Source organism: Aedes albopictus, chromosome 2, assembly GCF_035046485.1.
Source record: "Aedes albopictus strain Foshan chromosome 2, AalbF5, whole genome shotgun sequence".
In the NCBI taxonomy this organism is placed as follows: domain Eukaryota; kingdom Metazoa; phylum Arthropoda; class Insecta; order Diptera; family Culicidae; genus Aedes; species Aedes albopictus.
Genome location: NC_085137.1, coordinates 145,121,373 through 145,145,739, shown reverse-complemented (window position 1 = coordinate 145,145,739; position 24,367 = coordinate 145,121,373). Strand labels below are relative to the sequence as shown.

The following is a 24,367-nucleotide window of genomic DNA, read 5'->3' as shown; positions in this document are numbered from 1 at the left end:
TCGTCAAAAATTTAATCCATAAAGATGGTCATATTAAAAAAATTCATACTTTTTGCTCCATTGATGCAGATTTTCGACTCTAGCGAATCTTGTTATTATATATTTCCAACAAAGTTGGTCCTATGTTATTGTACACCTTATTTAATAATAATCGGATGAAAAGTTTTTCTTTCCAACATCATTGTTATGCAAAATTTGCATTAGGTAGCATTGTTATTTGGAAGAACCATCAAAGAACGAAACTGTTTTGATTACTGTATATGTAATGGCGCACAGTAACCAAACCAGCAATGCTATTAAAAAGCAGTTTTCTGCATTTAACACTTAATTATTCTCACTTTCGACTGGATGCATAAAAAAATTGATTATTTAATATTTTCATGACCTTTTTGCTTCACAATTAAATTTTATTCAAAAAATCGTATCTAACTTGAGACTTTAATATCTCAACACTTAATTTTCCAATTGAGTTTAAATTTTGCCAGAATGTTAATTACTCATGCTGCTGCAGCATGGCACATACTTTTCTGGTATTAAAAACGATATACCATATGTGAACAGTAATTATATATTTATTTTCAATTTTCAGCAATCGAAAAATTCACCTCATTTAACATCTGGCCGATTTTCTATAAAATAAAACTATTTTTATTCGATTCAAAAATGATTACTATAATGAGAGATGATGTTCTGAAAAACGAAGCAAGCGTGGTTAAATTTGAACTACTCGTCTTCTTTTTATAGCCTTATAAAGTTGTCCGTTTTATAAATTGAACAGTCCTTAGGGCAATGGGAGTCAAAAACATGGGAAGTTCAATAACTACGTAACGACTGAGATTTGACCATATGCTTAAAACGATTTTTTCAACATTTATGGTCCTCTATCACCCTTTAAAAAGTTTGCACTCACCAACCTAACGCCCGATTATTAGCAGTAAAACAAAACTTGGACTCTCAAAAAGTGAGTTCGAATTATACACGAGACGGTTCCGAGGTCTACCTAACCCAACGCTCCATAGTCTATTTTACGAAACGACAACAGTGTTGATATTGATATTAACACTCACGGGCTTGGGCGCAACCTCCTGTCAAATTTTCATTCATGAAATGAGCGATCAGCTGATCCGAAACGTCTCGTAAAATGGCTCATTGAGCCACTTATCGAAATTTTGCCTGGCAAGCGCCACGGTGGGACGAATGGCCAAAAACGTGAACTTTATTCAGTAGCGTCTTTAAACGTGATTTTATCGGCATGGTATCTTCGGATGAAAATTTTATAAAAATAGGGCGCGTCGAATGCCGTTTAGTTTTAGTTCGCAACTTTGCCACAGGCGGCGCTGTAAAATCCAACTTTTTTGTTTGACGTTTTTTCAATATGGTGTCTTTGGCAAAGTTGTAGATATGCTCAATACAAGTATCTTTGCCGAAGACACCAACCCTCTATCTCTACATTGCTTCAAGATACAGACGTATTTTATGAACGACCCCCCAAAAATCGTTTTTTTCATATATTTCGAAAACGCGCAGTTTTAGAAAGTTGCAATGTTCTACAAAGTTGTGTAAAATGCCAAAAGAAACAACTTTGTAGAAGTGAATAGGGTTCTAAAATGGCAATAGGGTTAGTTATGGCTATTTTTGAGTTAAAAATAGCCGTTTTTCAAGGCTCAATAACTATCTTGGATGCAAATGGATGCAAATCAAACCCCACTAGTTTCAATATGTATTACTATTAGTTGAATATCCTGATGTTTTCGGTTGTATCCTCGAGTATCCTTAGCAGGGGTTCTTAATCTTACTAGAGCCACCTAGAGCCTATTTTTGACGCTAAAACAATAATATCAGTTTTTGAATGTCATTTAGAACCCCATTATCTTCTGTGAAGTGATAAATATTAACTATTCGCATAATTGTATGCTTTATTGCGCCTACAAAAATCAATTATTATCGAGTTGTTATCATATTATTTAAAAAAACACTGCATGTAGTGAGCTAAACTAGACGGTCATATGTATCCAAGTGATCATACAAAAACTGCTACACCAAAACCTCCATTTAGGTAATGAGTCGGGACTGCCTAATTAGAATTTTTACCTAAATGGATTCATTACCTAAATGGATTCAGTCTATTACCTAAATGGAGTACAAGGTTGAAAATAAATTCAAGAAGGGAGATTGACTAGGAGAAAGGGAGTCATGCGGAGTTTCAGAAGACTTTCAAGAGAGTCTCAGGAAAGGAGGCGCTTTAGGGGCTTTTTCGGGGGTTTTGGAAGGTCTCAGGTCAGACTTGTCATCCAAATGACTAGATGGGCACGAAACACGAAAAACTCTGCAAAATTCCGCCAGACTGAAAAATTGTTGAATGTCGGGTCAAAGTCGGGTCAATTTTTATCGTATGTTGGGCCACTGTTGGACCAACATCGAACAACTGTTGGGTCTATATTGGGTTTGCCGGCCAAAATGAAAACAGGTCAATGATAGGTTGATGTCGGGTTTGACGTCATCAATGATGACCAATGGCAATCAAATTCCATTTAGGTAACGTTACCTAAATGGAGGGACCTAAATAGATTTTACCTAAATGGATCCTACCTAAATGGAGGTTTGAGTGTATTATTGTTTTAGCGTCAAAAATAGGCTCTAGTAAGATTAAGAACCCCTGCTAAGGATACTCGAGGATACAACCGAAAACATCAGGATGTTCAACTAATAGTAATACATATTGAACCTAGTGGGGTTTGATTTGCATCCATTTGCATCCAAGATAGTTATTGAGCCTTGAAAAACGGCTATTTTTAACTCAAAAATAGCCATAACTAACCCTATTGCCATTTTAGAACCCTATTCACTTCTACAAAGTTGTTTCTTTTGGCATTTTACACAACTTTGTAGAACATTGCAACTTTCTAAAACTGCGCGTTTTCGATATATATACATAAAACGATTTTTGGGGGGTCATTCATAAATTACGTCTGTATCTTGAAGCAATGTAGAGATAGAGGGTTGGTGTCTTCGGCAAAGATATTTGTATTGAGCATATCTACAACTTTGCCGAAGACACCATATTGAAAAAACGTCAAACAAAAAAGTTGGATTTTACAGCGCCGCCTGTGGCAAAGTTGCGAACTAAAACTAAACGCCATTCGATGCGCATTATTTTTAGAAAATTTTCATCCGAAGATACCATGCCGATAAAACCACGTTTAAAGACGCTGCTGAAAAAAGTTCACGTTTTGGGCCATTCGTCCCACTGTGAAGCGCGTTTATCCTGCACACTGCAATCGAGTCAGTTCGAGCATGTTTGTTGGTAGCCGCCTGTTCTACTACACACTTATTTCTGAATTGCCTGTTCGGTACTTTTTTGACGAGATTATAACAGCAGTACGATCTCGGTACTTTCGGTAATCGATTATTCTGAGGTTCGGTAAAACAACTGTCAAAATCGTATGGAAAAGGTAAACAATGCAATTTTGCTGAACGAGCTCGGTGCTCAGCAGTTTTAATCTCGTCAAAAAATTACCGAACTCGGTAATCAAAATTAAGTGTGTAGCTTTCACTTCTATTAGTTCAAGCTCTCACCGTCAATCGACTCTGAGGGCAGTTTCACTGCTTGCTCTGAACCGAGTTTAAATTAATTACCGTTTTGAGTACTACCTATTGTGTTGGGGTTGTCCCATTCCGTTGGCGATTGATCTCCTCAGGGGTTTGAACATTGATAGTACACGCGATTCAACCTACGGAAGCCATGTTGAAATTTTGATAATTTATTATTAAATTATTTAATTAATTAATTTATTACCCATTTGTGATTACTCCTTTCGAACAGACCGCGTTCACGTGCTGGAGGACCGCAGCCTGCAGATCGACGCAATCACCATCGAGGATATGGGCGAGTACAGCTGCGAGGCGGACAATGCCGTCGGGTCGATTACCGCCTCCGGGAGTTTGACCGTTCACTGTGAGTATCGATGACCGTTGTGTTTATCTTCCAAAGTGGAATCCTCATTGTGATTTTCTCATTGAATAGCTCCGCCGACTTTTACGGTACGACCCATGAATCAAATCGCCGAGCTAGGTTCGGAAGCTCTTTTCGAGTGTCAAGCCACGGGACATCCGGTGCCAACGTTGTTCTGGTCTTTGGAGGGCAACCGGACTCTTCTATTTCCTGGGTCCCGCTATGGAGGAATTGAGGTGACCGACAATGCGGATGGGACTAGTATACTGTCGGTGTCCAACATCGACCGGATTGACAATGCAAAGGTGATTCTGTGCAGTGCTGTAAACTCTGTGGGGAGTGTTAGTACCCGGGTAGTGCTCAGTGTGAACCTGCAGGACGATCGACCTCCACCGTTGATCCTACAAGGCCCTGTTAACCAGACGCTTCCGGTGAAGTCCGTGGCTATATTGCCTTGTAAAGCTGCCGGTGTTCCAACACCGGTTATCTCGTGGTACAGAGATGGGATTCCTGTGTTGACTTCATCCCGCATCAACATTACCGATTCAGGGACGTTGACCATATCGGACTTGAGAAAAAATGATGACAGTGGACTATACACTTGCGTAGCCAGTAGCAAATCCGGAAAATCTACGTGGAGCGCTACTCTAAAGCTAGATTCTCCGACGAATCCCAACATCAAGTTCTTCCGGGCGCCCGAAGCTTCCACCTTTCCGGGACCTCCCGGGAAACCTCAAGTAATGGACGTAACCGAAAGCGCCGTTACGATTTCTTGGGTTCCAAGTAATGCACTCGGGGCATCCAGCATGATTGGATTCATCGTGGAGATGTACGGTAGGAACGTAACCGACGGTTGGCAGGAGATGGCCGACAAGATCCAAGAAAACAGTTATACCCAGCGAGGGTTGATTCCCGGTGTGTCGTACTACTTTGTGGTTCGAGCGGAAAATTGGCATGGCATTTCACCGCCCAGTCCGCTTTCCGAGCCAATACTGGTTGGAGTGGTAAGTTATTTAACATGAGACTTAACAATCATCCTTCAACAAATCCGTTCTAACTTTCTAGAATGAGCAAAACTCTGGTATCGATATGAGTGAAATACGTGCAACGTTACTCTCTGGAGACGTAGTAGATTTGGTAAATGCTACCTCTGTGGATTCGACGACTATGAGACTAGTTTGGGAGGTAAATCATCGTTTATTTTCTAAGCAATCTACAGTTTATTGATTCCCGAATTTTCTCAGATCATCGACGGAAAATACGTCGATGGATTCTACATCTACGCTCGCAACTTGGAGGAAGACTCCGAGCATTCCTACCGGGTATTAACCGTCCTAAACGCCGGAAGTGTGTCCTCCTGTACCGTGAACGACCTCCGGAAGTTCACCGAGTACGAGTTCTTCATCGTTCCGTTCTACAAAACCGTGGAAGGGAAACCTTCGAACTCGCGGTTGGCCAAGACCTTGGAAGATGGTGAGTTGAATACCACCTCAATATGTTACAAAAGACAAAAGACAATTGCACCGTCTTCGACCTTGCGGCCTCTACAGACCGAACATTACTTACATTCGACAACGGACAACACATTTAACACACAGTGGCCCAGAGGAGAATTTTCCGTTCGACGAAAAGTTTTCCCCGGCTGGAGCGGGAATATTACCTATACTCCGAGGCTAACGAGACACCGAAACTACAGACATCACTAACCGCTCGGCCACGAAGCCCACTACACTGTTATTTATCATTTAAAAAAATCTATTTTTGAACAGTCCCATCTGCATCGCCAACTGCCATGGAAGCTCTTCTGCTGAACTCTTCAGCTGTCTACCTGAAGTGGAAAGCTCCACCTTTGGGATCTATTAACGGTAAGTGATCGCATCCCAAGATTCCTAAGGATCAAACCCTCTTAACCATCATTTTCCTTATCGACAGGAATCCTCCAAACCTACAACGTGCTCGTCCGCGGAGTAGACATCCGTTCCAACTACACCAAGGTGCTCAGCAACGTTACGATCGACGCCACCTCTCCAAATCTACTGCTTGCGAATCTAACCGAAGGTGTCACCTACACGGTTAGCATCGCCGCATCAACCACCGCCGGAATGGGCCCATTCAGCAACCCTGCGACCCTACGTCTCGATCCGGTTACGAAGCAACTGGACCAAACCTCCCATCGCTATCCGATCAACCATGACAATGCCGATGACATTCTGACCAAACCGTGGTTTATTGCCGTGCTGGGGACCATTCTGGCGCTGATGATGCTCTCGTTTGGGGCGATGGTGTTCGTCAAGCGGAAGCAGATGCTCATGAAGCAGTCGGCGCTGGTCGCGATGAGAGGTGAGTTTCGTTGGAAGAGTATTTTTTTGGTATTATATCTCAATTGGAACTGATTGCTTCGACGGTGTAGATCGTTGATAATTGAAAAAAATGTTATAAAAATATATATAGTTATAACTTGAGAGATTTTCAGGATGTTTCATGAGGTCTCAGACAATTCCTGGGTAATTTCAAAGAAGTTTCAGGGGAACTTCTTTATTACACTACCAAACCTAACCTCAAAAATTTAATTCTCAGGTAATTTTGACAGATCGCACACATTCACGAAGAAGACAAAAAATATCTACTACTTTACCGACCTTGTTGTCGTCCTTTTCATGCTCGTGTTACACTTGTCAAAATGACTGACAAATGCCAGTCATTTTGAGGTTAGGTTCGTTGGTGTAATAAAGAATTGAGGGCAGCAGTTAACAGAGGATTCCAGAAGGTTTCATGGGCGTTTCAGCAAGGAGGACCCATTTAGCCAAGGCTTTAAAGGCGTGGGTACTCAGCATGACCATGCTGAGGATGACAGGTTCGATTCCCGGTCGGTCCAGGAACTTCAAGATAAACATATGTAAAATGGTCATTGGCAGAGAGCTCTCAGTAAATAACTGTGGAAGATGAAAAGCAGGCCATGTCCCAGTGGGGACGTTACGCCAAGAAGAAGTAGAGGGGATTCCAAGATATTCCAGGGAGCTTCAGGGGATTTCAGGGACATTTTAAGGGATTTTGAGGGGTCTCAGTGGCGTTTTAAAGGGCAACTCAGAGTGTTTCAGGGATTATCAGATGGTTCCAGGGAAGCTTCAAGGTGGTTTCAGTGGGTACCGTGGGGGTTTTTAGGGATGTTCCAATAAGTCTCTGGAACGTTTCTGAAGTTATCAGGGGTGTTTCAGGAGGTTTCAGAGGTCTGTAGGGGCCCCAATGGATCTCTGTTGGTACCACACGCGGTTTTAGGGGCATTTTAGGAGGTCTCAGGGGCACTTCAGGGTAATCTCAGGGGATTCACAGAGGGTTTTCAGGGGGTCCTCAGAGGTGTCTCAGGAAGTTTGAGCTACGACTCTGGAGCTCCCAGAATCTCTCTGAAACGTTTCTTAACCCTCTAATACCCAATCCCGCCTTTAGACGGGGTATAGTTTGAGCATTTTTGTAATTTTTGTTTCGTGGAAAATCATTTTTTTAATATTTTTGGCTGATATTTAAGACTGCTCTGTATATCTCAAAATGATTTTCGGTGTATTTTAAAACGTATTTACATTTTTGAAAAATCATTGAAAAATTGATGTTTTAGTCACCTTTTAGAAGTCATTGTTTATTTTGTACTGAATCGCTACAGTTAACATATTTTAAATTTTTCCCAAATCATTCTATCCTTGTTTAATAGTTTAAGGGAATCGAATACACTCTAAAATTATTTTCCTTAAAATTACACGGAAAATAAAATTTTGTATGAAAAATTTTTAAAATAATAATATTTTAACAATAATCATAAAATCTCAAAATGTTTTCATCTCAAAAAATCCGTTCCCCAAATTGGCTTCCAGGAAAAATATAAAAGTGTGGGGATGTTCAAAAATAAAAATTAGAAAAATCAAAAACTGAAATTCACAAAATCGAGAATTAAAAATCTTCCAAAACATGTTTAAATCGATTTTAGATGACGAAAAATGATATTTAGATCAAAATCAAAAATTTGGGCATTAGAGGGTTAACACTGTGGGGTCTATGGTCAGGTTACGCCAGAAAAAAAGGTAAAACAATTCAGCTCCAAAGGTAAAACCTCTGGAAGCGCCTCTAAAGGGCTTTAATTCCTCCAAATCAAATCTTAAACAATCATGAAAAACCAATTAATCCACCTGAGAGCGCACCTAAACTCCTTCGAACCCTCTCAAAACCTTTTCAATTCCCCAAAAGCCCTCCAACACACCCCTGAAAACCCCTGTAACCTATTTTTAGGCTCCACGAAACATCAGGGAAAAGTTTAAGGACAAACGTCTGAAGTCTAGTCTGAAGTCGAAATCCCGCTTCAACAGTGCATCAAAACTTCAGACGCACAAATCTTAAGAAGCAAGCTTCAAACAATAATGCATTTCATTATTCTGTTCTTGCTCACTCGTAATAAGCTTAAAATGAGAAGCTCAGGTGCGCTGGTTTTGTTTACGATGAGATTTGTGCGCTCGAAATCGTGAGTAGGTGCCAAAATCGGCCATTGTGGCGCATGGCGGCCATTTTGGGATTCTAACAAGTCTGTCCTTAAGATTGCTCTATTACGGCTTTGTACAATTTATAAGGTTTATTCAATATAGTCAATTTATGACATGCGTATAAGCAGGACTCAGGAAGAGGCCTCAGTAAGCGAGGGGCAAATGGGCGAACTGAGCGTCTTAGAGGAGAATATGAAAGGAGTCTCAGGAAAGATTTTGAATAAATTTCGGAGGGATTTCAGAGGGTTTCAAGAGGTTTGGGAGTTTCATTGGCCTATAGAAACAGAGGTTGAAGGAGCATAATGAGGAGGCTTAGAAGGGATGCAGAGTCATGTGCAGTGTTTTCAAAGGGGATCATCAAAAACTTTAGGGGATTCCAGTGAACTCAGGGTTTCAGTAACGGGATTTCATGTTTGTTACTGAGGGTTCCATACGTGTTTTTTTAAGTTTCTCAGAGCAATTCAGATGGTTTCAGGGTATTTAAGGGACTTTTCAGAGGCATTACAATAGGATTTTTAGAGACATATGTCATAAGATATTAGGGGATTTCTTAAGGCGTCAGAGGTTTTTCAGAGGCTTTCAATTGCGTTTCAGGGAATCTTAGGGATATTAATGGAGTTTTATGAGGTTTCATGTGGTTTTACGGGGATTTAAGGGAGTCACAGAAGATTTCAGGAGGTTGCATATGAGCGTTTCAGTGGTTTCATATGTTTTTATGAAGTGTTTAAGAACGTTTCAGGAGCTTCGATGGTGTTTCAGGAGATTTAATGTGTCAGAATCAGGGTATTTCAAGATTTTTTATGGATTCCATTAGGTTCAAACGACATTTTCTATCGGCTCAAAGGCGTTTTGATTGTTTTGAAGATTTTATAAGGGATCGTAGGAGCGTTTAAAGCATTTCAAGGCGTTTCAGAGTCGTTTCAGGGCAGTCACAGAGTATGACCACATCAGACATGAACCACATCAGGGGTTTTCAGGTGCATCCGTAGAGCTCGGACGTTTAACCCCTTGAAACGTTCCGAAAAAGTTTTATGCAATTCAGTATCATTGTTTCTATTTTATACTACTCATTTCAGTATCATAATGGCCTACTTTTCCGTACCGGTTCATATTGCAACTAAATTGAGTTGAATAATGAAAAATAGTTGCATAATGTTCATTATGCAACTCATTTGAGTTGCATTATGAACATTATGCAACTCAAATAAGCACTTTTCGTATTTATTCAACTTGGAAAGCCCAGTTGGATAAATGTGCGACTCGTGCTGAAAAAATCAGCTTTTTGCAACTTGTTACATAAATAACTATTTAAACACCCTAAGCAACATTTGAAACTCCTCTGAATACGCTCTCCCTCCACTCTCAGAACTGTGTTCATCATTCAAAGCGCTGACTTGAGTTTTGCACACAATTATCTCCTTTTATGTCCTATTATGAATTTAAAAAAAAATCTTGAAAGATTTCATGAAACGAATTACATGAAAATTTTAAAGAAACCGTTGCTCCTTTTGGAAGAATCTAAGCATGATTTTTGAAAAGAAATCGTAAGAGAACTTTCCAAAAAAAAATCCCGGAGAATTTACTGAGGGAATACTTGGGAATTTTCTGAATGAAAAACTTTGTCGGAGTGGCTTGGTTTCTGAAAAGTTTTTCCAGTGTAAATTTTTCGAAAGAATCCGCGGAAGAATTTCTGAAAGAATCTTTATAAAGAAATTAAAAAAAATCATCGAATTTTTTACAGGGGCATCTAGGAAATATTTGTGGAAACCTCTCTAAAGTAATTTTCAAAAAAAAATATGAAGGAATTCATGAGGGAATCCTTGGAAGTTTTTTCCCAAAATAATTGCCAGAATTATTCTAAAGCAATTCCTTGAGAATTTTTCAAAATAATTCACAAGGGAATAGCTAAGGCAATTTATTCCAAGTTTCTGTAAAAATCATTGTATCGATTTGTTGATCTAATGCTCTAGAAAAATGCGAGAGGAATCTCTTAAAGGAATTTATATAACAATCTATAAAGAAATTTATAAAAAATCCCATAAGATGTTATAGAAGAATTCCCGGAGGATTTTTTCGAGGATTCTCTGGAGATTTTCATAAAGAATGTAAGGAAAAAAAATGAATGAAATTTTTGAGAAAGTTGCGGAACTTAAATCTGAAAGATTCTATGGAATATTTTGTAAAGGAAATCCTGGAATAATTTAATTTATAAATTAGTGAAAGATTGTTTCAAAAATGTTTAAAGCAATTTCTTAATAGTTCCCTGATAGATATTCTGAAAAAAAAATCACAGAGAAAATTCTTAAGAAATTAATGAAAAATGCAATTTTTTGGATATTTCTTGAGAAACTCCTGGAAAACTTTCTGATAGACACTTTTGAGAAATTCTTGACAAAACTCCTGAAGGGTTAAAAAAATCCATGGAGGAATTTCTGAAGAAATCCATGGATTTTTTGTAAAGAAGTATTTTGATAAATTTCTGGACAATTATCTAGAAGACTTTCTGAAAGACTTCCTTAAAATAAAAAGAAGAAATTTCTGAAGCGTTCAATATATTATAAAATATTTATAAGAATCCTTTGAAACATATCAGGATGAATTCCGGTAGAAAATTTCCAGGGTAATGTTTGGAACAGTTTTGAAAGAATGCGTCATGGAATTCCTAGAGCAATTTTTGGAAAAAATTCCAGCGGAAACTCCAAATGAATGTCTGGAGTATTTTTGCGAAATATTAGAATTTCTAAAGATAATGCCTGAAAGATTTTCTAAAAAAATCCTGAAAAAATAACTGCAGAAAAACGTTGAATGATTTCTGGAAAAAATATCACTGCAACAGTGATTTTTTTTATTTTTTCACAAAAAAAATAAAAACTCAAAACGGTAACTTTCTATGTACATGAAGACGCAAAAATTTAGAAAAATACTGGAATGGCCGATTTTCAAATATTCATGAGAAGATATTTACAGTAGAGATGCCCTAAACACGAAACAAGAAATATTATAACGCGAAAACGGTTTGTTGGATTGAGATGATGTTTACGAAGATATTTGAGTCTTTTTGAAGGACTTTTAGAAAAAAAAAATACCAAGAGTGGTATTCTCCGGATCTATGATAGATGTCGTACAATTAAAATTTCTCAAAAACCTTACCGTTAGTTTTTTAATTATTTTTCTGTAGAAAGCTGACTTCCAGCCTCAAAGTTTGCCAATTAGCTCAGGATGGTCAAATGTTTCTAACTATTTTTTCTCGAATTTTCAGTTTTCATCTTTTTTTGAAACAATTAAGGGCAAAGAATTTTTGAGATTTTTTTATAACAAAAACAGATTTTGCGTCCAGGTTTCAATGAAAAACACTATGCATATTTTTTTCCTACATCTAACCATACTTAAGTAACAGTGTACTCAAAAAATAAAAAAAAATATTGAAAACATGTATGGGACGTTGTGAAATGTTATTCGAGATTATTTTTTGCTGTTTTGAAGTGTTACAAAAAAGCAATTATTTCTTTGATACGCAAATTTTTAGACCGTCTTTGATAACATTTAACAAGGTCAATTTTTTAAAGTTTTTGATTTTTTTTTAATTCACTGTATCTTAATTACCGTCAAGGCGCCATTCACCGTGGGGGCTCCATTCACCGTGTGCCTTCGAATATTTTTTCATTATTTCCATATTATGATTGAATGATATGACAATTTCCCTTCAATTTCGCCAATACAACACTAATGTATTGTTACCATGTCAAAACGCTCATTAGAAACATTTAAAAGTATCATTTTGACACTAAAGTGTGTTTACACGAAGCGGGTTTCTGCTCGTTCACTGCATTCATAGTGAAAAAACGAAAACTGCGCTAAGGTGATTTAAGCGATAAACTAAATGTAGTATCGTTTTTATTCCACCAAGAAGCAATTAAATTCACATATCAGGTTTGTATTTTGCATTACCGAAGTAAGTTTAACAAGAAAGTACGATTACTCGTACTTTTTGATTGAAACAAAAAGGCACGGTAAATGGGTACCCTAAAAATCAATGGTCTCCATTCACCGTGCCCCATATTGTCCCATATATATAGAAAAAATCGAAAATTTGAACATTTGTTTTTCTAATAAAATCTTGCAAGTTATTACTTGAAATGAATTTAAACGAAGAAAATTCCCTTGGCTGGGTTGTTTTGATCATTTTTAAACAAAGTAAAATAAAATTTCTCATACACGGTGAATGGGTCCCTACTACCACGGTGAATGGTGACCTACCACGGAATTAGGCGACCCTACTACCCTTTACTAATTGTACTATATCACCAAATTTTGTGAAAAATTTTCTACTTCTGTGGATATTGCTTTAATTTTAACCTATAATGAAGGCAATTAAAAGCGGCACCAACAATGTTTATAAAACTGGTGTCAAATGACAGCCCTTATTTGCCCCGAATCCTTTTAGATCCACGGTGAATGGTGCCTTGACGGTATATTTCATTGAAACTTGCACGTGGCGTCTATTTTTGATATAAAATAAAACCAAAAGTTTTTTCCTTCAAATTGTTTAAAAAACGAAGAAAAGTACAAATTCGAGAAAAAAATGTTAGAAACATTTGACTATCTTGGGCTACTTGTCAAGTGTAGAGCTTGGAAAGCTTTCCATAGGAAAATAATAAAAAAAATTCGAAGGGTAATACCCCAGACAGACATGTGATACGAGTGTGATTCCTGTACAACGGTACGCAGTGTCAAGAAAATTCTAACAAGACTGACTTGAACTGAGAGAATTTTCAGTATGGCACTCATTTCAAGCGCAATTGTACAGTGATTCTTGTATCACATGTGTGTCATAAGTATAAGATACATATATGACATCCAACATACAGTGTATCAAACAATTGTCCGTACAGCAATTTTTTCGTCAAAATAATTTTACATTCGAATGTTCATAACTTTTTTATACCTCAATTAAAACCGCTGGAATTTCGACCAATTATAAAACATATATTAAAGCTCCATTGGTAAAATTTTAAGCGAGATCGAATAAGTTTTCTGAACGTAACTGAACTTTTAGTAAAGCATGATGTTTTTTAAACAAAATTTCAATACTCTATACCTCAAAGAATATTGGATGAAATATGTTCAAACTTTTTTGAGGGAACACTGACACATGAACCTATAATACGCAATCTTGAAAGAGTTAATTTTTTCACTATAAAAATATGAAAAATCTGTTTACGATGTTTATAAATTTATCACATTTTACACATATAATCTGCCAAACACTTTCCACTAATAAAAGTGCATGAATTGAACGAAAAATGCATTGGACCTACTCTACATATGTGGTTTGATAGTTACTGTATAAAAATATTACATTAAGAAATTTTTGAGAAGTTTAAAACACTTGGCACTTTTATTAATCAAAACATGATAAATTTCCAAATAATGCTCTGAACATATACAGATTTTCCATATTTATTATTTTGAAAATAAAACTTCAAACAAAGCTGCAAATGAAAGCATTAGATATAAGTTGTAACACAACAAAAAATGGAAAAGTTTTATTAAGTACACATTGAGATATAATGTTTTTTGATTGTTTATTTATTAACGGCCCTTTAATCAAAAATGATCATTCGGGTCGGAATCTAAATCTAAATACAAAACAAAATAATACAAATTTTTCTCCGTTTCTCTCTATCAATACTCCTGCATAACCATTTAATCCATGCGTCCATGTTATCATCGTGGTCGGGCTCGGAATATAATGTTTTAAAAACTTGTTCAAAAATCTTACAAGTTTTACTAAAAGTTCTATAATTTTCTGAAAACTTAGTCGATCTCGTCCAAAATTTTACCAATGGAACTACATTATATTGTTCATGATTAGTCAAAAATTCAGCGTTTTTGATTAACGCATAGAAAGTTATGAGCATTTGAATGAAAAATTATTATGACGAAAAATTTTGACAAATTAAATGCTGTACGAACAGTTGTTTGATACACTGTATATCCACGATGAATATCATTCTCAATGTATTTTTTTTTCTAAAAGTCCTTCAAATAGACTCCAACATCTTCGAAGACTTCATTTCAATTCAACAAACCGTATTCGGATTCCATTCAAAGTTTTTCTAATTTCTTTCAAGAGTTCTACTATGAATTTGAACTATTTTTAATAAAGATTATTCTAGAAACTATCCTGTGCACCTTACCTACTACCAAATAAGTCTCCATCGATTTTTTCTTGGATTTGTACTGATGTTTTTTTTTCCAACGATATCTTCTAGAAAAGCTTTGATGTTCAACGTCTCCATTAAACCAAAAATTGCTGTCGAGAATTCGATATGAAGACAGAACGGACGAATCAACGCACTCATGCCTTTTTCAATATTATCTCCATCTTTCAGGCCACCACGGAAACGGCGTCCTCAAGTTCCCGTCGCTCCCGCAGAACAACGACGGCTACTGGACCGACCCGTCCGGTATCCTGTGGCGCCCACCCCGACCGAAAGACCACATCCAGGATTACGCTCCGGTCTGCACCACCACTACCCTCCCGGTGGATCAAAACACTCACAACCGCTACGTGGGAATCGATTACAACGAATACCCCAGCGATTACGCCGAAGTGTCTTCATTCCAACCGAGTGGACAGAACAACAACTGCCTGGGCGATAATGGCAGTAAAGCTCCATCGGAGTACAGTGGAACTCGCTCACCTGCTCCGTACGCGACGACCACCCTCATAGGTAACTCAAGATTTATTACGACCTCCGGCAGCGGGGGCAACACCTTGGACAGTCTACATCACCAGCAGCAATCCAGCGGGGGCTACGGTAACATGTACTATAGCTCCGAATCGTACCCTGCGATGGCAGGTTCGAACAATGCCGGATCAGGCAGTTACGGTCGCCATGTGTACTCGGAGTCATATTTCAATCCGGGTGAGAAAATCAATATCACCGAGAACAAGCTGGCTTCGATAAGTAGCGTTAACAACAACAACAGCGGTAGCCCCGTCGCCGTCGGTAATGGAGGCTATCAATTGGTGCCCAACCACAGCGGAAGCAGCGCCAGCAGTAGTAGCAGTGCCAGATCCGAGACGGCCAAAATCTTCCACCCAAGCCACTCGGTACCGCACACACCCTTCGGAACGATACGGAAAAATCGCCTCAAATTAACTCGACCCCCGATCAACAATCTGAGGATTAGCTTTGGGACGTCCACTGGCGGCGGCTCCAGCAGCAACAACAGCGGGGATGCTGGAAATGAATATGGTAATCAACACCACCAGCAGTCGTCGCTGCAGCAGCAGAATCACAAGAAGAAAATGTCCTCGCTCAATAATTTAGGAGCGAAAGAGCAGTTGTACATAAAGATAGGCGAAACGAATCCGAACAACACCTCCGCCGGCAGTTGGAATGGTCATCTGGCCAACATCTATCAGAATGCTTCGACGACGGTCGGTTCGGGTTCGCTGGTGGGGAAGGCCGGCGACGATGGGGAGGCTGTGTACCACCCGACCGGTAACCGCAGCGTCATTAGCTATCGGTCCGCCTCCGAGTACGGCGGTGTCGGCGATGGTGACGTTTGAGTACGGCCGAGTTCGAACAACAGCTTTGGGTTGACTATTTATAATAACTTATTCTGACGCAGCCACACACGAGAAAGACGTGAATGGAGCTATGGAGCAGCAGCCACGCACAGAATGAACGTTGAGCAACAAGACTGAGTGTGATATGTATGTGTCTATGTGTAGATATGGTAAATCGTTGGTCTTTGCTTTGTCCTTGCTCCCGCTAGAATACGTTCAGGTGACTAGTGAGTAATGTTTGAGGCGGACAGGATAGTGGTCGGTGCTCGTTGTAAATGTGTAATGAATAGATAGGTAAGGTTCAATCGAGTTTGGGTAACAGTGCACAGTGGAGTGATTTACTGCTCAAGTTGGTTTAAAATATTCGTTGGCGCAAAGATTCGAAATGAATGTTGGGCACCGTTGAAATTAAGCAAGCGAATATTTATACTGGAACTTCCATATGAGTAGAATCCATTTATGTATGTAGGTTCTATTGAGGTATCACCATTATAAAATAACATTATTTTAATACAACTTAATTGTATTGAGAGCAATTGTATTTCAGAAGGATTTACGGGAAATCGGTAATGGGGGGATTAAACGATGTTAAATGTGAGTTTGAGTACAAGTATAGAGGGAGGTGTGGGGATTTTATTGAAATGTTTAGATCTACAAGCATAATTGCTGATCATTTGTAGCACTTTGAACAAAGTTTCTGCATTCTCAGCCCCATGTTAGTACCTACCTTGATACCTTTTTGGCTACAAAGTGACTTTACTCCAACGCCGAGCGTATAGTAGAGCACCATCTTCGTCGGTTTTGGGCGATATTCCTCCAGTTTCCCCGCGTTCCTGGCCACCCACGAAGTCACCGACCACAAAAACTGCATTGGTAATTCTTCCTTCCGATATTCATACTACGTATCCAGCCCACTGAAGTCTGCCGTATGGTCTGAGACGACCATATTTTGGTCAACGTGGTTTATGAACAGCCCCTTTTCACTTCACGGCAAACGTCATTGTCACATATCACAAGTGTTCCAAAATAAAATAATTCTTCAACAACTTCAAATACCTCAGCACTAACAACATTAGGTCTGCCTCTGTCTCTACCTGCTATCATGTACTTCGTCTTGGTAGAGTTAAAGAGTCAAGCCTTTTCTCGCTGTATCTCTTTTCAAAGGAGCATAAGCTTCCTCCACTGCCCTGCGATCGATGCTGATGAGATCAATATCGTCCGCAAAGCTACGGAGCATGTGCGACCGTGTGATGGAGTGCAATGTTGAATAGCAAATTTGAAAGACATCACCCTGCTTCAATCCATCTAAGCTAACAAACGAAATAGACACTTCGTCCACGATCCGAATACTTGACTTTAATCTATCCAGCGTTGCGCGTATCAGCCGTATTAGTTTTGCCGGAAAACCATGTTGTGACACTATTTGCGTATTTATTTTCACCGAATTGTACGCTGCTTTAATATCAATGAACAGATGATGTGTCTGCAAGTTACGTTCCCGAAATTTATCTAGGATTATCTGCAGGTTGTACATTGGAGCGCCTGGTATTCGCCGATGAAGGACCCCCCATGTTAGTATGTTTGTTCAATGTGAGTTCAATGCCTGCTTAGGGTACCCAATAAACCTCTTGAGTATTAGTTACCGAATCTACAAGCATAACAGATGATCTCTCGCTGTATTGAATATATGAATAAGGTTCATAGTCATGTTCTATCAATTTACCCCTGAACATTTTTCTTGAACCTTAAAGAAGTCTGCAGAAAGCCCTTGGAAGCTCCCTACAACAATCTGGAGCCCTCTGAAACTCTTGAAACGCCTTGAAAAGTCTCTGAAACGCATGTAGACCTCCTAAGACCAAAGTGAACTTTTCTTAAACTACCCCAAAAGGCACAAAGCCCAGTGAAACCCCCTGGAGACTTTGAAATACCTTGAAGATGCTCTAACCTTCCAGAAACCTCTTTATGCCACTGGAGCTCAGTTCAGACCCCTGAAAATCCTCCGAAACTCATGAAAGCCTCTGAAACCGCAACAAATGTTCTGACGGTCCACGTCGTCCGCAAAATACACAAATTGGCCGGATTTCGTAAAAGTCGAGCTACGGCTATTGAGCCCATCGCGTCGCATTACATCTGGTACATACGACATATCCGAAGGATTTGCCGTACGGTGAAGATCTGGTCCGATGCCGATCGGCTGTCGATGAAGCCGACTGAAAAACTTCCCACGATGTTTTTCGTTTTAGGTGACAGACGATGGAAAATGATCTGGAATAGGAACTACAGGCATACCTTAGCAATTCAAGCTGGGGTTACCAGTAATTTCTCCCAGAAGCTCCTTAAGAAACTTTTAAGATTCCTTCATGAATGCCTGTTGTGAGATTCCTACAGATTTCAGAAATTTCTCCTTGGAATTTTGTTAGGAAATTAGAAAATCTTACAGGAGTCTAGTCTAGGAGAATTCTTCGAGAAACCCTTTCAGTGATTATTTATAACCATGGATTTAACAAGGCGCTCTTGAAGGCAACTGGAGGTTTAAAAGCAGAAACTCCAGGAAGTTTCCAGGAAGTTTCCAGGAATTCGAGTAGGGTTAAAAGCTACTAAAAGATTCTCATAAAAAGCTTCAGTAGGATTATCAAAAAAAAAAAACTCCTAGAGGATTTCCACCTAAAAGAAACTCTTGGAAGATTTTCAGAGAGAAATTCTTCAGGATTTCTAGGTAAAAACCTGGAAGACAAAAAGAACACGAAACAAGAAGAAAATCCATGAGGGAACCGAAAAGGAACTGAGGAGGATTTTCAGAATGCATTTCTGTATGGTTTACAGAAGCAGCATCTGGAGGATTCCAAAAAAGAACTTTTGGATGATTCCCAAAAGGATCTTCTGTTGGATTTCCACTAGAAACTCGTGTGAGATTTTCAGAAAGAAAAAAATGAGAATTCAGAGAAAAAGAATCCTGTAAGATTTCCAGAATAAACTTCCAGAGACTTTCCCGAAATGACTCCTAGAGCCTAGAGGATTCCCAGAAAGAAGTTATGTGTGGCTTCGTGGTCGTGCGGCTAGTGTCACCAAGCATTTTAGTCGCATCATGCTAGGAGCGCGGGTTCGATTCCCGCCGCAGCTGTCAGGAAAACTTTTCGGCTGTGCCACTGGGCGTTGCATGCTAGTCCGTTGTCTAGTGTCGTGCTTCCTTCAAAGAGCGAATAGCTCACTGGAAGTACTAAACGTGTCCGTGTCTTTTTTTTTTTTAAACCATTGGAGAACTTTCAGAAGAAACTCCTGGAGCACTCCAAGAAGGAATTATTGGAAGAAATCCACTAGTAAACCCTGGATAAAATCTAAACAGCATTCTGGATGAAAACCAGTACCAACTATTTGTAGAGATCGTAGAACGACGCCATTGATCATTTCTAGAAGAAGCTCCTGTAGGAAATCCAAAACGAACTCCTGCTGTAATCTCAAACGGGACTTCTGTTGGAATTCCAGAAGAAACTCAAGAAGAAATTTGTGGACTTCTTCCTAATGAAGTTCCGTCTGGGGTTCATTCACGAGCTCTTGCCAGAAGTTCTCCTGAAAGTACTCCCAAGATTTTTCCAAAGATTTTTTCTGGGATATCTTAAAAAATACCTTGTGACATTACCTCAGGAGATCCTTACTCCCTGAAATTTCTAAAAGGTTCGTCTAAAAACTACTTTCAGGATTCCTTCAGAGATTCTTTCTGAGACTGGCAGGGATTTCTTCCGGGATGTCTCAAGGAGTTCCGGAAATCTTCCAGAAATTCCATTCCAGATTATTCTAATTGTTTTTTTTTTTTTGAATGTCTTCAGAAGTTTTTTTTCCTGGAAAATATGCCTGGGAATTTGAGCTATTTCTCCCACGATTTCTTCCGGGATTTCTCCAGGAGTTCTGTAGGGGATTGCTTCGGGAGTCCCTTCCAAGGTTCCTACAGAAACTCCTTCCAAAATTCCGTCTGAGATTCATTCCAGGATTTTCATGCGGAGTTCTGCCTGAGATTTCTTCAGGAATACTTTCTGAGATCCTTTCATGAATCCTACCAGGACCTCTTTCAGTATTCATTCAAAAACTTCTCCAGGTCCAGGATTCTTACAGAAGCTCCTTCTGGGATAATTTCAGGACTACTTTAGGGATTGCTTCATTTATTCTGGGAATCTTTCAGGAATTGCTTTTTTAATTTCTTTAGGAACTTCTTTTTGGATTCCCATGTGACTGTTTTGCCGGGATTCTTCCGGGAAATTCTTCTGGAGTTTTCTCAGAAACTGTTTCCGGCATTTCTTCAAGAACTGTTTTCAGGATTCACCTAGGTTTGGTTTCCTCCAAGAGTTTTGTTTGGAATTCCTGCAGATCCTTCTGCAATTCCTCCAGAAGTTCATATTAGATGTTTCTAATGGACATTCTCCATGAGGATAATAGGGAGTATTTTGAGAAATTCCTCCTGCAGTTTTTATTTATGGCATTCTTCATAAAGCTCCCACATGATTTCTTTGAGGGAGTACTGCAGAAAGTTCCTTTTGGTTGGACGTAAAAACTTGATGCATTTGAAGGCATCATACCAAAACGAGTTAGACTTTGTTGACAAATTAAAGTAAAATTACAAGTTTTTCAGTATGTATAAGACAACCCAGACAACCAGTAATCGTATAGGATGCTGCATAAGATGATAAAGTGGAGGCCATATGCGTACATGCCTCCATTTAGGCGCATGTAAAATGTACGTATATGGCCTCCACTTTAACATCTTATTCAACATCTTATACGATCACTGGTTGACTGGGAAACTAGCAAATCTGGTAAATGTCAGTAAAGAGCAACATACATCATTGGAACGAAGAACACCCTTGAAATGATTTATTTTTTCTCTTTATGAAAAACTCAAGTTTGAGATTAAAAGTACTCAGATTGAAGTTTTTTATAAATTTCTCCATGAATGGTTTCTACTCCGTGATTTAACGAAACGTTAAATTGATAAATTGAGAGATAAATTTGTGAAAAAAATACATTTTTTGTGGGATTTGAAACCACAACTCCGTATACGCTAGACCGGCGCTTCAGCCAACTAAGCCACAGAACAGGTTCTACAGAATAGAATGCCCACACCATGAGAACACTCCCTTTTTCCAAATTCATCTCTCTTACGGCTTAAATGCCAATCTACAACACACCCCCGTTTATGTCCACAAGCTATAAGTGAGAGTGAATTAGTACTATGAACCCAAAACCATTTCCGAGATTTATTCTCGCACTCCGCATACCTAGCTATCAGCAGTCTGTTTGCTGGTTTCTTATTAAGTGTTTGCCGAGTAGTTTGTACCTGTTCTGTGTAGTTGGTAAAATCGCCGATCTTACGAACACAGAGTCGTGGGTTCGGAATCCACCAGAACGCGATTTTTTCACAAATTCATCTCTCAATTTATGAATTAGCAACATTCTTTGCATTTTAATTACGAGTTATTCAATATGTGTAAGACATACTAGAAAATTTGGTTAATGCCAGTATAGGATAACATATATCATTGTGGGGAAGCACCCCTTAAAGTGTTTTCCTGTTTCTCTTTATGAAAAACTCAAATTTGAGTTTAAAAGTACTTAAATGAGAGTTTTTCAGTTTCTCGGTGTCTAGTTTCTACTCCATGATTGAGCGAAGCTAGTGAAAATGCACAATACTGCAGTAATATTTGACAAAAGTGTTTAGACGTAAAATTGCCTGGAAATTGAATAAAAGTGGTTCAACAGACCGCATGGATCATTATCCTGGTCATTTTGCCCCAATTCCCCAGTTTTCCTTGACTTTAATATGAAAGTAGCTCTAAACACTTATGAAACATGAATGTGGTTTGTCTAGAAGAGATTTTCTAATGGATTAAGATGTAGAGAATCGGTTGGAAGTGATTGACGTGGCCGCGCGATGTGTTGTCATATCTTTTTACCCTAATTCCCCACATATATGGAGTTTTGTATGAAATTAGCTCTATAATTCACAAAAAACTTATTGGTGGTATGCTTTGAAGGGTTTCTTCAGAGGAGTATGATACAAGGAATCGATTAGAAGTAATTTTAGAAACAGTGCGAATGTTATTAGGTCATTTTACTCTAATGCCCCACATATATTTACACTTTTTTTTATAAAATTAGCTCTATAATTCACTAGAAACTTATGGATGGTATGCAAGGAAGCGTTTATTTCGAGTTTTAAGGTACAAGAAATCGATTAGAAGTGATTGCAGTAACCGCGTAAATGTAATTAGGTTCATTCATCGTGCCGTAAAATGGGGTATCTTTGATAATGGGGGTAACTTTGATAGTACGACTGGCACGGTATAGTATAGCTTACAACTATGATTCCTTGAAAAAGGCAAACGTAGATCAAAACTATGCATACGAAAGTCCGTCTTAAACGTATTTTCATTAAAATATTTAACTTTTTGAGCAAAAAATAAAAATTGGTAATATTTTTGACATTTGTCAACCCCTTCAAACAATCTGCTGTATCACTTTGTTTCAACTATTTTTTCAATGAATGGCCTATTATTCTTGGTAGATCCATCATTGAAGATTCCAAATCTGGCCTTAAATCTCTTAACAAAGTGCGTTTTTAAAAACTCTAATCAATTTTGTTAATTGGGACATAAACCTCCATGCATCAATAAACGCCTAAAAATATGCAATGCCCTTGTTATTATATGTAATTCATGCTACTTTTTTCAAAATTTGTTTATTAAACATTCAGAAGCAACACAAAAAAGCGAATTTACTATGAATAGCATGCAATTATATGTGATTGTGCCGTTAAAATTATGATTTTACTAAGATAACAGTTTTTGATAACTGAATTCAATGTGTTTTTCACTCAGTACTCCCCTAACTCATTTTTAAATGTAGAATTTTACTAAAAAAAAATCATGTTTTGTCATAAAAATTCAATTTAATATATTCCACAAGGCTTCTTTCATCATGTTCATACTCCTAAGATTTCAAGTTGTGATGATACTTTAGGATTTGATGTGTTTTTCAGGGCACTATCAAAGTTACCCCAAAATGAAAATATGATTCTCGCGCATATGAAAAATAAAAAGTCACCTTTATTAAAATTATCGGATTTTTTAATTGCAATTGATAACTGATACCCTAGTACTTGTTTTAAAAATATAAAACTAGGGAAAATAATGTTACATGAAAAAATATTAAGAAAATTTGCTGAAAAACTATCAAAGTTACCCCATTTTACGGTACCTTCTAAACATATATGGAGTTCCATATGGAATTATTATGTTGCATTATTTTTCTACTAGCTGTCATCTGACTCAGAACTATCCTCAGTGCAAAGTACGTATGTCAAAATCAAAAAAAAAAAAAAATATCCTCGAGTCGGTTTTCATTAAAGAATTCCTCCATAGCACAACACTCATAAGTTTCTTGTGAGTAACAGAGCTAATTTCATACCAAACTCAAAATATTTGGGGAATTAGGGTAAATAGATATGACAACACATCGTGCGGCCACTGCAATTACTTCTAATTAATAATTTTCATCTTAATCCATTAGAAAATCCCTTCTGGGCAAACCGCATTCATGTTTCGAAGTATTTGAAGCTTGTTTCATACAATAGACAATGAAAACTGGGGAATTACGACAAAATGAGCAGGATAATGATCCGTGCGGTTGGTTTGACCACTTTCATTCGATTCACCAGACAATTTTACGCCTAAAATAGTTTTGTTCATTAGAAAAACTGGATGCGCTCGTTAGATACAGAACTTAGTGTAGGCTTATAGTGTTTTTTTTTCGACTGTGCGTCGCTGCTGCGTTCCCATCAACCTAATCAAACTAATTCCGCTATCAAAAAGAGCAAACATCGATCTTTCGGATAATGAGCGGGCTACTGTTATGCCCATTTTCGTTAAAAGGCACAATACCTCTTCAGGGATTCCTTTGGGAACTCGATCAGAGATTTCTACTGGGATTCCTTCAATGATTCATCCTCAATTTCCTCCAAGGTTTGCATTCGGATGTTTACCAGGGATTCCTCCGGAAATTTATACATAGGTTTCTTCGAGATTTTCTCCAGAGATTTCTCCGTGAATTCCTCCCGAAATTTTGCGGGAGCCCCGCCATGGACTTCTTGGGGAATTTCTCTAGGGATTCCTCTGAAAATTCGTCCAGAGATTTCTCCGGGGATTCCTCCGGCAATCCTCCTGTGACTTATCATTGAATTCCTGCAGGGATTGCTCAAGAAAACATCCCAGGGATCCTTTCGGGATTTTTTCAGGGATTAAAACATTCATTTCTCCATGGATT

The 24,367-nt window shown here is 38.4% G+C and overlaps 1 protein-coding gene across 1 annotated transcript in view; it reads left to right on the top strand.

Annotated features, from left to right (window-relative positions):
• The window catches only part of LOC109421075 (roundabout homolog 2-like), a 379,914-nt gene extending 362,995 nt beyond the window's left edge, over positions 1–16,919 (top strand). The window contains exons 7-13 of the mRNA XM_029858753.2: positions 3,824–3,955; positions 4,025–4,956; positions 5,018–5,137; positions 5,197–5,425; positions 5,722–5,817; positions 5,885–6,292; positions 14,871–16,919. Of these exons, the coding sequence (XP_029714613.1) occupies positions 3,824–3,955; positions 4,025–4,956; positions 5,018–5,137; positions 5,197–5,425; positions 5,722–5,817; positions 5,885–6,292; positions 14,871–16,057 (3,104 nt within the window). The 3' untranslated portion in view covers positions 16,058–16,919. The remainder of the gene's footprint in view (positions 1–3,823; positions 3,956–4,024; positions 4,957–5,017; positions 5,138–5,196; positions 5,426–5,721; positions 5,818–5,884; positions 6,293–14,870) is intronic.
• Positions 16,920–24,367: the final 7,448 nt, after the last annotated feature.